This window comes from Ictidomys tridecemlineatus, chromosome X (assembly GCF_052094955.1).
Source record: "Ictidomys tridecemlineatus isolate mIctTri1 chromosome X, mIctTri1.hap1, whole genome shotgun sequence".
NCBI lineage: Eukaryota > Metazoa > Chordata > Mammalia > Rodentia > Sciuridae > Ictidomys > Ictidomys tridecemlineatus.
In genome coordinates, this window is record NC_135493.1 from 31,056,107 (window position 1) to 31,071,906 (window position 15,800).

General features: G+C 37.5%; 1 protein-coding gene and 1 long non-coding RNA gene across 3 annotated transcripts in view; one reads left to right on the plus strand and one right to left on the minus strand.

The window, feature by feature from the left end:
* LOC144371701 (uncharacterized) overlaps window positions 1–15,800 on the plus strand; it is a 76,823-nt gene that overhangs the window by 57,533 nt on the left and 3,490 nt on the right. Inside the window, exon 3 of the long non-coding RNA XR_013431701.1 lies at window positions 5,600–5,731. This is a non-coding gene — a long non-coding RNA (uncharacterized LOC144371701). The remainder of the gene's footprint in view (window positions 1–5,599; window positions 5,732–15,800) is intronic.
* Window positions 1–15,800, minus strand: part of Il13ra1 (interleukin 13 receptor subunit alpha 1) — a 59,098-nt gene that overhangs the window by 32,283 nt on the left and 11,015 nt on the right. For both annotated transcript variants that reach the window (XM_078034334.1, XM_005319388.5), the window contains exons 2-4: window positions 14,860–14,999; window positions 9,470–9,608; window positions 7,596–7,716 (exon numbers count right to left, since the gene is read on the minus strand). In XM_078034334.1, coding sequence (XP_077890460.1) covers window positions 7,596–7,716; window positions 9,470–9,608; window positions 14,860–14,999 — 400 coding nt within the window. The remainder of the gene's footprint in view (window positions 1–7,595; window positions 7,717–9,469; window positions 9,609–14,859; window positions 15,000–15,800) is intronic.

Below are 15,800 nucleotides of genomic sequence, written 5' to 3' on the forward strand. Positions count from 1 at the left end.
CGAGGATGCAGGGGAAAAGGTACACTCATACATTGGCTGGTGGGACTGCAAATTGATGCAACCTCTATGGAAAGCAATATGGAGATTCCTCAGAAAAATTGGAATGGAACCACCATTTGACCCAGCTATCCCACGCCTTGGTCTATACCCAAAGGACTTAAAATCAGCATACTACAGTGATGCAGCCACATCAATGTTTATAGCAGCACAATTCACAATAGCTTAACTATAGAACCAACCTAGGTGCCCTTCAACAGATGAATGGATAAAGAAACTGTGGTACATATACACAATAAAATATTACTCAGCATTAAAAGAGAATAAAATTATGGCATTTGCAGGTAAATGGATAGATAGAGAATATCATGCTAAATGAAATAAGCCAACCCCCCCCCAAAAAAATAAGCTGAATGTTTTCTCTGATAAGCAGATGCTGATTCATAGTGGAGTGGCAGGGGTAGGGTAGAATGAAGGAACTTTGGTTTGTGTAGAAGGGAGGGAAAGAAGGGGTGGGTCTGTGAGGATGGAAATGATGGTAGAATAAGACAGAGATTATTACCTTATATACATGTATGAATACATTACTAGAGTGACTCTGCATCATGTATAGCCAGAGGAAAGAGAAGTTGTGCTCCATTTGTGTACAATATGTCAAGATATATTTTACTGTCATGTATAACTAATTAGAACAAATAAAAAAAAATAAATAAAATGCTGATTCCCCAAATCCTCTTTCAGACTTAGAAGGGGATCACCTGGGCCTAGGAATCATGCATTCCAACAGAAATTCTCCAGGAGGTTCTGCTGCAAATCCTTTTTAAAAATTCAGATCTAACATATTTACTCCTACAAAGACTGTGTAAAGAATGCTTCAACATACAGAATGTTCTTATTCTTCAAGAGACAGTACAAGACTTTTTCTCCAAGTTGTAGGTCTCCGTAATTTATGAAAGAAAACAATGTTTTAAAAATTAAGTTATTATCATGGCTAGTTCTTGGATCAGAGCATCCTAGAATGTTTTCCACCCACAACTAGAAACAGAAACCAAAGATATTTTTCTTACATAACTAGAGAAAACTACGTACAAAATTATTTTTAATAATGAAAGGAACTCCTCTAATAAGCAATCTTTTAGATCTCTTTTTCATTTTTGAACCCTGAGTATTTCACATATATGCAGGACCCCAGATGTGAAATTTTAAAATAATTTGTTGTAACTTAGAAAAATAATAATAAAAGAGAAAATACTGGTTTTAAATAGACAACCCTTTTGGACTTTTCATGAAAGACTAGATAATAAATAGCAAGTGCTTTCTGTAGAAATACACACACAGAATTCCTCTGCAGAATTACATTGCAGACATAAGGGATGATGGACAAATTAGAGATTATTTTCCAACTTTAAAGATGATTAATGTGGTAAGAAATTCCCTAAAATTCATTGTTCTGGTTAGTCTGTAAGCTATTTAGGTCCTTCAAATGCCAGACTATCTCTGTAAGGACATAAGTCATTACCCTAGGGTTTCAAAGATCTATTTGAAATTAAAAAATGACTCCACATTTTCTGATTGGAGATTAGGGAAAACAGTCTTTGGCAGTGTATGTGATGTGATTTACATGGGTAGCTAAATCATTTCTGGGTACTTGCTAATGAGCACTATCTTGACTCTCTTGCTTTTGTGGTTTTGTTTGGGAAAGACTCAATCTAGGAAAATAAGAGGTAGGAGATTGGTGCCAAATCTCCAAGGCAGGGGGGAGGAGGCCAGCACTGTGCAATGACTCTACCTGCAAGGGACTGGGGATGAATAACACACACCAATAATGACAGCTATCAGGGATTCAGTGCTTACTCTATATTTGCCAGCAGCTAGTCATGGCTCCAAACACTTTTCATACAATAACATCCCTCAACAACCTTAAGAAGTAAGTGCTATTATCACTATCCCCATTTACTGATTATAAAACTCAGGCTCAGAAAGAAGAGGCTTGCCCCAAATCATCTTGCTAGTAAGGAAGAGAGCCAGGATTTGAATCCAAGCAGTTTGACTCTAGAAAGAATAGAGGAGGATATAGAATCTTTACAAACAAGGTTCTAAAGAACTTTCCAAAATCATGGAAATGTTACATATCTGTGCTGCCCAATACAAGAACCACTGTGAAACTGGCTAGTGAGATTGGGCAACTCAAGTTTTAACTTAATTTTAATTGATTTAAATTTAAATGTAAATAGCCACAAGTAGCTAACTGTTCCTATGTTGAATACCACAAATGTTTACTATGGGAAAAAAAACTTATTGTTGATGAGCTCTGGGAATGTGTGTAATAGAAAGTAGGATCTTTAATACCTACTCCACTTGGGTGCCAATAAACTACCACTCTCTTGAGCCACCTTTGATCATTGTATAGATTGTATCCTGCAAAAAAGCATCAACTGAGGGCTGAAAGCCAGCCCAAGCACCATCTACTATCAGCTTTGGCAAGAGCCCACATAAGCACAGAGGAAGGAGAATGCTTTTTCAAAATTGGTCAGTCCAGTTTTTTCTAATTCATTCATTTAGAGAAGACACTCGGCATAATTTGAACTGAAACTTACTTTGTGCTAATATATTCTCAAGACACTTCCTAATTTTTATCTTATCAGAAACCCTAGGATTAAGCCATCCACCTGCAGTACCACCCAATTCTATTAGCTATGTTATTTTTCCACACAGTCTGCCACAGAATGAGACATGATTTTTAAGACTTCTTTCCTTCCCCTTATAGATACATACTCTTTAAAGGTTTTCCTGTGGTTTTATCCATAATTCCTCCAGGGAGAGCAAGAGAGATTAAATAGTATAATAAACTCAGGATGCTACCAACTCCTAGGGCATTATTAAAAGTCTGTAGTAGGGCTGGGGTTGTAGCTCAGTGGTAGAGCACTTGCCTGGCATGTGTGAGGCACTGGGTTTGATTCTCAGCAACATATACAAATAAATAAATAATAAAGGTCCATTGATAACTAAAATAAATAAATAATACATTTTTTAAAAAAGTCTTTGGTAACAGCTCTCCCTAGACTTCACCGCAATATCAACAGAGCCAGGCCAGTTCTATTCTTTATTTGTTTTTAGATATACATGATAGTAGAGTTTATTTTGACCCATTATACGTACATGGAATATAATTTATTCTAATCAGGATCCCATTCTTGTGGTTGTACATGAGGTGGAGTTTCACTGGTCGTGTATTCATATATGAACATAGGAAAGTTATGTCCAATTCATTCTACTGTCTTTCCTATTTCCATTCCTCTCCCTTACCTCCATTCTCCTTTCTCCAATCCAATGAACTTCTATCCTTTCTTCCCACCCTTTTGGTGTGTTAGCATCCAGGTATCAGAGAGAATATTCACAGGCCAGTGATTCTTAGGCTTAGTTCTTTGGCCTCTTTACTAGCAAGTCTTCAGAAAGCCAGATGTACTTCATCCTTTTTTCTTTTGATTCCCATACTATAATGCTTCTGAGTCACTTACACTTCTTAAGTTCTCACCCCAACACTGAATGTTCTTTAGCTTTGGATCCTACCAAACATTCACAAGTGATTTGTAGAATACCTACCATGGTGAGGCACTGGGGAAAACAAGACACAGCCCCTTCTTTCAAAGGAGATTGTAGCCTGGGGCAGGCTACCACCAAGTAAACAGGAAATAATAACACAATGTGCTGAGTGCTTTGGCATGCAAAAGTACAAGGTGCCATGGGAGGTGAGGAAAGCGCATGTATCTAGACTTGAGAGGTCAAGGAAAGCTTTCTGGAGAGGAAATGGTGTCTGAGCTGAGATGAAGACAAATGAGAGGCATTAGGTAAAAGGGCAAAATTCAAGGAGCAAAAGAACAGAATGTTTCCACTATTCTATATGAATATTTTGTTTGAATTCCAGTCTTCTGAGTGCTTGAAAAGTCAGTCTGAGGATATGAAAGAAGCTTAGTGTAAACCAAATGATAGGCTGCAAGAGGGCAAGGCTGGAGGGAAGGAGATGAGACCAGGGCTAGGGAGGTTGATGGGGGCCAGGTCATGGAAGGTCTTTGTCATGTTCAAGAGTTTGTATTTTAACTCCAAAACACCAAGGAGCCACAAAGCATTTTAAGAAAAGGAGAAACAAGCCAGGCATGGTGGCACATGCCTATAATCCCAGCAGCTTGGGAGGCTAAGGCAAAAGGATCACAAGTTCAAAGCCAGCCTCAGCAACTTGGTGAGACTTGTCTCAGAATAAAAAAAAAAAGGGCCAGGAAGAGGCTCAGTGGCAAAGCACCCCGGGTTAAACCTCCAGGAAGAAACGTACAATCTTACTGCCATCTGGTTTCACCTGCAATGCTGCTCAATTTTGCCAGGAGGAGCCTTCTACATGACATGTGAGTGAATTTGACTTTAGAGGTTTTCATTCTAAAAGTCATTCGGTTTGAGGAGGTAGAAAGGTTTAACATGATTTAAACATTATACACTATATAATTATTGAATTATATAGTTCAATTATATACACTATATATGTATTGAAATGTCACATGAATGATACATAAATATCATGATTTTTTATGTATCAGTTAAAAATAAATTTAAACCAAAAAATTGTGGGTTTTTTTTTGCATTCTATAGCCATGCGTGTTTTTTTTATGAGTGTTTTTATATACCAAAAGTACTTTTTGTGAGGTCATCAAGCAAAATAGACACACCAGGATTTTTTTTTTCTTTTTCTTTCTTTCTTTTTTATTTTCTTCTTTTTGTGATGCTAGGGATCAAACTCAGGACTTCATGCAAGTGCTCTGTCACTGAACTCTACCCTCAGCTCAACACTCCAGGATGAAAGTGCTTATTTGGTAGCTTTAGAACTCCTGGACACAGCCCTTTACACCCCATTCTCTCAGATCCACTTTAACAAATAATAGTGAGGGAATAAGTCCATGTACAAGATAGAGTGTCAAGGCTGGATTCTCCCTTCTCCATCTGCTATTAAACTCACTCAATATCCCCATTTCTGAAGGATAAAAGGGATAATAGGAGTTTGGATAATGTACCAATACACAGTTGGGGAACAGGGAAGCAGTTCTAATATTCTAGAGCACAATAAGGCAACAGTAGTCCACAATTAATTGTACATTTCAAAATAAGTAGAGAAGAGTTTGAAGGTCCCAAAACAGAAACAATAATATTTGAGGAGATGAAAATGTTAATTACCTTGATTTGCTCATTACCCATTGTATACATGTATCAAATTATAATATTCTATTTCATAAATATTATATGTTGATTAAAAAAAAGAATCAATGCATTCATGATATTTTCAGGGCCTTGGAAAGAGTAAATAAACCTACTTTTAAAAAATTCTCCATCCTTCAGAACACTCTTCCCCAGAGGCCAACCTGTAAGAAATTCTCCCACCTGTCCAGTCTATCCCCTTGAAGCCTTCAGCTTCCCCCTCCAGTCCCCCCTTCCTCAGTTCCCATTCCACCCCAGCTTCCTACAAGAATCCTTCCATGCCTCAGCAACAGCCTATGGCATATACTGCCTTATAGTGACAAAGATAACTGTGTTGGACTCTATCTCCCCTTGTCTTTTTTAGGCTTTAGAAGCGAAGGGACAAGTTTCTTGTCTGCTGCCCGTTCAGTGCTTTACCTACAATGTGTGCTAAATAAAGGCTTATTGGATTGAATTGGATTGCTGGCAGCAATGTAATATGGTCCAACTGCCCTAGGTAAGTAATACTTCAGCAATTTTTAAAAAATATTAACAAGTAATTCCATATGACTCAGTAATTTGCACTCCTGTGAACTTATTCAAGAGAAGTAAAAAGTCATGCTCACATAAAAATCTATACATAAATATTTATAGAAGTTTTATTTATAATAGCAACAAACAGTAAACAACCGAAATGCCTTTCAATGAATGAATGGTTAAACATACAGGTGCATCCAGTCAGGCATGGTGGCACACAACTGTTTTCCTAGCAACTCGGGAGGCTAAGGTAATAGGCTCACAATTTTGAGGTCAGCCTCAGCAACTTAGCAAGACCCTCAGCAACTTAGTGAAAATGTCTCAAAATAAAAACTAAATGAGCTGGAAATTTACCTCAGTGGTAAAGCATCCCTGGGTTCAATCCTTAGTATCAAAAAATTAAAAACAAAAATCAGGTGTAAATCCATATTATGGAATACCACAATGAAAAGGAACAAACTTTTGATACATGTAACAACTTGCATGAAGTTTAAGACCATTTTGTGAGTGTAAAAAAAAAAAAAGAGGCCAGTTTTAAGTGGTATACATTATAGGATTCCATTCCAGCAACATTGTTGAACAAACTCTTGATATATGTAACAACTTAAGCTTTAAGGACATTTGTGTGTAAAAAAAAATGGCCAGTTTTAAGTAGTATACACTATAGGATTCCATTACAGTGACATTGTTGAACTGACAAAATTATAGAGATGGAGAATAGATTAGTAGATGCCAGTTGCTAGACATCTGGGAGAGAGGAATGCAGAGAAGAGCAGGTGCAGAAGAAAAGTATGGCTATAAAAGGGTAACTCAAGGCATCTTTGTAGCAATAGAACCATTCTATATTTCAAATATGATAAAATTGCATGTGAGCACACATAAGCACATGTAAAACTGGTGAGCTGTGAATAAGGTTGTGGATGATACCAATGCCCATTTTCTAGTTTTGATATTGCATTACAGTTACCCAAGAGGTTTCCAATGGGAAAAACAGGGTGAAAAGTATGTGGGGAGATACACACACACACACACACACACACACACACACACACACACACACCAATACCCTATGCATCTATAGTTAAAAGTAGAAAGGTGGGTTTTTTTTTGACTTGTTGATATTTTCAATAATGTCAAGAAAAATCAGCCTTTATTAAACAATTAAAATAGTTAGCATACAGTTCGGCAATTCTACTCATGGGTACTCCTAAAGAAGTGAAAACATAGGTTCACATAAATAGTTGTGCATGAATGTTTATAGCAACATTATTCAAAACAGCCAACAGCAGAAAACAACCCAATGTCCATCAACTGATGAACAGATAAAGAAAAAGTATATCCCTACAATAGCATATTATTTAGCAATAAAATGTGATGATATTCTGATACATCCTACAACACAGATGAACCTTAAAAACACTGTGCCTAGTGAAAGAAGCCAGTCTCAAAAGTCCCCACATTACATGATTCCATTTGTATTAAATGTCCAGAATAGACAAATCTATAGAGACAGAAAATAGATGACTAGTTCCCAGGGGTTGGGAGGAGTGAGAAGAAAGGGAATCGAGTACTCATGGGATCAGGTTTGTTTGAAGTAATTAAAGTATTTTAAAATTGATTAAGGTGATGAATATACAGCTATGTGAACATATTAGGAAGCATGTTTTTAAAGAAGACACACAAAGCAGATGCATTTTCCACTGAAGTAAAGTGCTCTCCTCCTTGCCTTTGTAGAGAATAATAGGCTGTTCCTTTTTTTAAAAAAAAAAACTAGGTTGAATCAAAAGGTTCCCTATGCAATCATAATCAGTCCTCCAGTAACTCTACTGTACATACATACTCACCAATAGTAAAGAGTATAGTTAGTGTCAGGACTTGTATTCCTTCCAGGAAGCCATGAACACTTCATGTAGCTCAGGTTGTGCCAAACACATTGGAGCTCCGTTACAGCAGACTCAGGATCACCTAGAAAAACCAGGTAAGAATTTAGGACCCTGCTTGCCAATTGTGGCTGGCGAAGGATGTTCAAGCTGCTTTACCAGAATCTCTCATCCCATTTTACCCAGAAATCACCCAGATGGCCAAAATCCAAATCTAAGGTTTGCAACCTTGTTTCTCACCTCCTGACACAAAGAAAACTCTTCTACCTCTAACTGGAGAGAGAGGTTTAAAGGCCAAATAATATTTCAATCATACACAAAAACTATTCGTAAATTAATATAAAAATACAACAGCCCTTATTTATTTATTTACTTACTTATTTATTAATTATTTGTGTGCTCAGGATGGAACCCTGAGTCTTACGCATGCTAACCACATGCTGTACCACTGAGTTACATCCCTAGCCCCAACCCTATATTGAAAAACACTTTACTGAGGTATAGCATACCTTCCTGCTTTTTGATCAATACTATTTTAAAAAGTAAAGAATATTCCTCCTGAAATAGTTCTGAATAGATAAACAATCTTTAACAGTTACTTATGTTGTGTTATGCCTTTAGGAGCACAAAAATCTTTCTGAACTGAAATCTCTACCTTCATTAAGTTATTTTAGTTAAAGTATAAATCTGTAGCTGAGTGTGGTGGTGCATGCCTATAATCCTAGCAACACAGGATGCTAAGGCAGGAGGATCACAGGTTTAAGACCAGCCTCAGTAACTTAGCAAGACCCTGTCTCTAAATAAAATACAAAAAAGGCCTGGGGATATGGCTCAGTAGTTAAGCACCCCTGGGTTCAATTCCCAGTACCCCCCAAAATAAATAAATAAACTAGTTTCCCTTAATAATCCTTGAAGGAGTACTGCACCAAGCCATCATCAACCATTTTATGTCATAATATAACTTTTTCTCAGATTATTAAACTCCTAAAGAAATGTGAACAGAGCAAGTAAGTTATCTTAAACCATGCTTCCAATCTCTTGGCAGTCCTGAATTTTATAACTCTATAAATAGCATTTCATAGGTTTTGATCAATGCAAGGCAGGTAGGATATGCAGTGCTAAGGTTTGGAGGTGGAAAATAAGGCCCTTCCCTACTCAACCAAAGGACAACATAATATTAAGAAATAACATATGGCCAGGCATGGTGGTGCATATCTGTAATCCCAGAGGCTTGGGAGGCTCAGGTAGGAGGATTACAAATTCAAGGCCAGCCTCAGCAAGCAAATTAGCAAGAGACTGTCTCAAAATAAAAAATAAAAGGGGCTGGAGATGTGGCTCATGGTTAAGTGCCCCTGGGTTCAATCCCAGGTATAAAAAAAAGAAAAGGAAGAACATATATATATATATAGCATTTGCTCTTGCCAGGGATCATTCTAAGTATTGACTTAGATAATCCCCTCAATAATCTTAAGAGGTAGTTACCACCATCATCCCCATTTTACAGATGGAAAAAATGAGGTGTAGAGGGGCTAAGGAATCTGCCTCAGATCATACTTTTACTGTGATAAGTGACAGCTGGGATTTAAACCTAAGACAGCTAGTATCTTGTAGCCCTGCTCTTATCAGTAAGCAACATAAGAGCTGGAAGAACATTAGGTAATGTGAGAGTGGGGGACAATGATCAACTCCATTACTTTTTTTTTTTACAGTTTTTCCTAGGGCCAGTATGTACTGAAGCTAAGCCAACATGCTTATTTTTCCTTTTTAACATTCTTCCCTCAAAACATCCTGAATTTGGATTTAATCTCTAAACACAGAGAGAGTGCTTTTTCAGTTACCTTCAGGAGGTGAAATGCACTTTTCCACCAAAATGCTGGGCTTCTCACTTTCATTGGTGCTACACTGGGACCCCACTTGCAGACAAATCCTCTCATTTAGGGGTACTTCCTTTGAACGATGTGTTTCTGGAGCAATAATCTAAGGTTAGAAAGTTTAAAAAAAAGCATTGATGAAGTAAACACACAAAAATGCGCTTAAAAAATTAAACATGAGCATGCCCAAATGTTTTTGAAATGGTAAATTGTCAAATGGTGTAGATCAATGATCTTCAATTGAGAGTAGTTTTGTTTTCTTGCCATCCCTGGGGAAAGTCAGTAATAGCTAGACATTCATAACTTGGAAGGTAGGGAACTACTAGCATCTAGAGGATAGAGGTTAAGGATGGTGCTAAATATCCTGCAAGACACACGACAGCCATCCATCCCACAACAAACAATCCGGCTCCAAATGTAAGTTGTGCCACCAGTGACAAAGCCTGATGTGGATTAAAGACAATTTTCCACATTTTACAAGTGTCAACATCATGATGTTTATTCACAAACCTACCATGCTAACACATCAGCTGCCAAAAACCACTTTAAAGGAAACACAATATGATTATCAAAATTCAATTTCAAGCAGATACCATCAAGATCAGTAAAAAAGGATCGCTTCAAGAATCTGGTAAAAAAAAAAAAAAGAATCTGGTAATTGTGGCTAGGGATTGAAAGCCAAAGAAATGGTTTTCATTAAACACTTTTCTGTACTGTTTGATTATTGTGACCATCCTCCATATGCATATAAATTTCAAGAGTCACTATGTGCACTGAGTATATACACTCTTACTCTAAAAAGTAGATGAGATTCGTGGAACCACAGAAGTCAACTTATAGACATCTTAAAGACATAAGTCACAAGTTCAGTTATTATGATTCAGAATAATGAAATTAAACGACTCTGGAAAATTAACATTTCCAAAGGTGACGGAGTTGAAATAATTAAGAATGGAGCTGCTTTTAATCAGAGCTCCAAGGAGCGAGCTTCCTGTTTTGCAAGTTTCTGACTCAAGTTTCAGATAGTATTTCCTTTTATAATGTGTTGATGACCATGAAGGGGAAAATTGGTTCCAACTAGCTCAATCTACCACCCCAAACAGCTATTCTAACATTTCACATGTTTGATGCCAGGTAAGCAAGAGAGGAACTGCAGACACCTCCAAAACCTGGACATAAGGATACCTGCTAAGAAGTAGCTGGTAAATCAACAAGAAATAAACCATATCAAAGACATGAGAAAAATCATTTTACAGAGACAGAATAGTTCTTAGGCTCAGTCAAGACAGCACTATGAACAGGGAAGTTGGTTCGCCTGGAAAAAGAAGTATCTTTAAGCAAAATTCTGGCTGGGAGGAAAGAGAGGGTGACTTTGCTACGTGGACATCGAGTAACCAGCAAAGCTCTGCTTACCCTCAGTGGGGCCTCAAGCTATTCTTAGCAAAGTACATTTTCACAACAAATTCCTGATTCCTCGCCAAGAAACCTACTTATCATTTGGCTTCCCATATAGGCTCTGCCTATCAGGATGGAACACACCAGTTATGCTGACAGAAGTCTTTCTAGAATGCTTCATCATTTTAGTTTTCAAAGGAAAGTAAGGAATTGTACCTTGAGAGGTGAATGGGTGCTGAGGAAATGAGGTTTCTGGGCCTGTGAAACTGAAGACCAACTCCCAGCATCACAGTAAGGTAACAGGAAGGCTTTGCATGAAAATTTCACAAACCTCACAATTTTACTGAACACAAGTCCTATCTACCCCTAAATGAATCACAGTGACTCAATGATCCTTGATAATTCTTGTTTGGAATCTGTATTTGCCCTTTGAGGATACCAGGGGAAAATGTACCATCAGGTACCATAAATTAGAACTGGGGTGTAGCTCAGTGGTAGAGTGCTTGTCTAGCAGGTGTGAAGCCCTAGGTTCAAGCTCCTGCCATCACAAAAAATTTTTTTCCAAGAATTTAAAAACACCATAAATTAGAATCATCATTAAAAAATCACAGTTCTCTTATTATATTAGATATTGTTTCAGTTAGAGGGCTGAGGAGTTTTATTATACAGAGATTTTTATTATAATAAAATTTAGATTTTTTAAAAATGCTTTAGTACATATATCTGAATCTTATCTTTTAGGCATATGAATAATAAGATAATTTAGAAAAGAGATACTAGGAGGAAACATTTTTTAAAAAAATAATGTTTTTAAAGCATTTGAGGGTTCAAGGTAAATAATGTTAAATTGATATGAATAATGTAGGAACTGTGGCTGGGCACTGTGGTGCACATCTGTAATCTCAGCCATTCAGGAGGCTGAGGCAGGAATATGACAAGTTCAAGGCCAGACTGGACAACTCAGCAAGACCCTATCTCAAAATAAAAATAAAAAGGGCTGGAAGTGTAGTTCAGTGATAAAGCACCCCTGTGATTGATCCATAGTAATACCAAAAAATAAATAGGAACTCTGATTATTAATGATTGTCAAGTCAGGCATATCTCTCCTCATTACAGGACTAGATTCCTCCTATCAGATCTTAATGAGATATGTGTGAGTGCTCCCACGTGATCTTCGGCTTTGGTGAATCATTCCACTGGTAGCTGCTGTATTATTCTCCACCCCTCAGGGAATCTGGCATTCTTTGAAAATTTATCAAAAACCAAGACCAGAGTCCTGAACTCATTTTTCTGGACCAATGTTCACTTGGCTAGATTGCATCTTCTCAACTCCAAATTTCCTTTCTCAGAAAGAAATGGAGTCAGTTTCAGCTTCTGCCTCTCAAGATGCCTGGACAGAAGGGACTTTTGATTAACTCACCCAGTGGGACTTGCCTATCTCTTAGTGATGAAAGATAACTAAAATCTGATGCCAGATGCCTCTTCTACTTTTCAGATTAGGGAATTAATAGACATTGACTGATAAGCCTACTATCTGAAGATTGAAAATGACCTCCAGAGTTTATCTCACTTAACAACTTGGGACCACTGGACACTGCATAAGCCCCCTAATATGTACTAACCATGCTAATGCCACTGCTTCAATGTTTCAAAGGTATATACACCCATCTTTTACCTATGATATTAATGCTGTATACAAATGATAGAAAGGAGAGAGGAAAATTACTCCTGCCTCTCATTTTCAGCTTTGGCACAGTAAACTTCAATAGGTAGACAGGAAATCCCCCATTACTGATTGGAAGGAATAATCTGCATTTATCACAACTAAAGGATTGATAATTATTAAACTTTTAAATGGTTAAAATAAACAAGGACTCAGGCAGAGGTTACCCTTTATGGTCTCCATCTGGTGTCTTCAGAAGTGAAATAGAAGGAACAAAATTAAAGGATAATATTAGGCTGAATTATATAATACTGTCAACGTTCAACCATTTTTGTGCTATAATAGTAGCAATTTTGCACGTTTCAACCTAACAATAGTAATAATAATAGCTAACAGTTACTTGAGCACAAACTGTGTCCTGTGTCCCATACATGATAAACCTCTTTTCCTTTAATGAACATGAAATCCTCAGCCACACCTCATATTTAAAAAAAAAAAAAAAAAGGAAATGAAGACTCAGGGAGGTGAAGTGACTTCCCAAGGTCACACAGCTTGAAAGAGAAAGAGACAAATTTTCAAACTCAATTCTGTTTAATTGCACTGTCTCTTAAGGCTTAGACTTTCAAGTCTAAATTTCTCTAAGTACACTTAATTTCTGGGCTAGAATATCAGCATATTTACCTAACTGATTCTTGACAAGTTAACAAAAAGGGATCTGACTCTCCTCAGAGTGCCACTTAGATACTTATGTGACCATGGGTTCACACACAAAGGCAATTCTTTTCCTGAATTTCTCAAGGCTGAACTACCAAAACAAGCACTAAGATTTCAAATGTTTAAGGCTCTTTCTTAAGAATGAGAAGAAGCCATTGGGAACTTGAGTTTCACCAGGCTTTTAGCCTATTAGAGGACCTCTTCTGAAATGCAAATACTGTCAGGCACAGTGGCACACACCTGTAATCCCAATGACACAGGAAGCTGAGGCAAGGATCACAAGTTCAAGCAACTTAGTGAGGCTCTAAGCAATTTAGTGACACTCTAAGTAACTTAGCAAGACCCTGACTCAAAAGTGGGGTAGGCAGCTAGGGATAAGGCTCAGTAGTAAAGTATCTCTGGATTCAATATCCAGTATAAAAAAAGCAGAAAGCAACATTTCTAGCCAGGTGAGATGTCTGCATGTATCTCAAAATAAAATTAAAAGGGCTGGGGAAAGTACCCCTGAGTTCATCCCACTTAATCAATCATACACAAATACTCCTGACAAGCCTCAATTAATACCTAAGCCATAATTAACACCTCAGCAGAGAAGGGAGAGGAAAGCAAATTTCCCTGTGGAAACTTCCCTGTTCCAATCACTATTCAACTTTCACATACATTATTTGTTACAAGCCAACAAGCCAGGAAAGTGAGTGGGGTTCCATTTGACACACAGGATACTAAGGCTCAGAGAGGTTAAATCACTTACCAGCTAAGTCAGTTAAGAGTAGTGTGCCAACTAAATTTAGTTTGACTCATCCCACCACCAAAGCTGCTTCAGAATAATGATTTCATAACTCAGTATATCAGCCTCCTCAAAATCCTGGACAAATATAACCCCAAATACCCTTTTCCCATTACAAACATATACATACTGAAAGAAGGTATAAAGAAGGGCTGGGATTGTAGCTCAGTGGTGGAGGATTTATTTGCCTTCCACATGTGAGCCATTGAGTTCGATCCTCAGCACCACATAAAAATAAATAAATAAAATAAAGGTATTGTGTCCATCTACAACTAAAATAGATATAGATATAGATTGATATAACAATTGAATAAGATTATCATAAAAACCCTGTAATTATCCAACCATGTTAATACCAATTTACTTAAATCAGTTGACTACATTTGACTAGAAAAGTTTAAAGTTTTCTTCATTTTTCCTCAAACATCAGAAAACTTTCTGCTCAAAACCACTTACCACTTGACATCTTAAATTTTCACTTTCTATATGGCCACTTACTGTAGACCACAAAGTTCTTGCATATCTATCTGTACTAGATGGTAAATATGAAAGTTCCTGGAAAAACTGAAAGTATTACATAGATGCAAGTTGACAGGTAAAAACAAATTTTAATAATAACATAAATAGTTTTTAAAAGTTCAGTTTTGTCAATAGCTGGTTAAACCCCTCTTGAAATTTGGCTACAACCCAAAATAAAGCTCCCAGTTTGAAGTAAGATTAGAATTTTGATTTATTCTTGGCTCCCAATACATAGTGTTCACTTTACCTCATTAATGCAGTATGTTTCAGGAAACTTACCTTGTCCTGTTTGTCACCAAAATGACTGAAATACCTTAGACTACAATTTGGACTGGCTCCCTCTGGAGGATTCCATGTCCATATTACTGTGCAGAGGTTTTCAACAGAGACACTCAAATTCGTCACAGGTGGCTGAGTTTCTGTTCAAATCAAGCACATAAAAGAAATGTATCAATACCAGTATTTTTAATGGTTCATGTGGTCTGTTCTCCCACTTCCTAAAAGCCAAAAATAATAACAGCTGAGTTAACAATATCTAGCATTTACTGACTTAGGCATTGTTGGAAACACTGTACACACAGTTAATCCATTTAATCCTCATAACAACCTTTGAGATAGGGACTTCTATTAGCTTAATGTTAAAAACGACATGACTGGGGGCTGGGGCTGAAGCTCAGTGGTAGAGTACCTGCCTTGCACGTGTGAGTCACTAGGTTTGATCCTCAGCACCACATAAAAATAAATAAAGATATTGTGTCCATTTACAACTAAAAAAAATTAAAAAAAAAAAAAGATGGCATGACTGCTGGGCATGGTGGTGCACTCCTATATTCCCAGTGGCTCGGGAGGCTGAGGCAGGAGGATCATGAGTTCAAAGCCAGCCTCAGCAGAAGCAAGGTGCTAAGCAACTCAGTGAGACCCTGACTCTAAATAAAATATAAAATACGGCTGGGGATATGGCTCACTAGTCGAGTGCCCCTGAGTTCACACCCCATTACCCCCTTCCCTCCCAAAAAGATGACATGACTGGGGCACAGGGAGGTTTAGTCACTTGTCCCATAGCCCCTGGTTAGTAAATGGCAGAGCTGGGATTGCAACCTGGAAAATGTGGTTCCATCATGTTCTTAACTACAGTCCTCCCTTAGTATCCATGGGAATTTGGTTCCACCTGTGGAAACCAAAAATCTTTAGATGCTCAAGTCCCTTACACAAAATGGAGT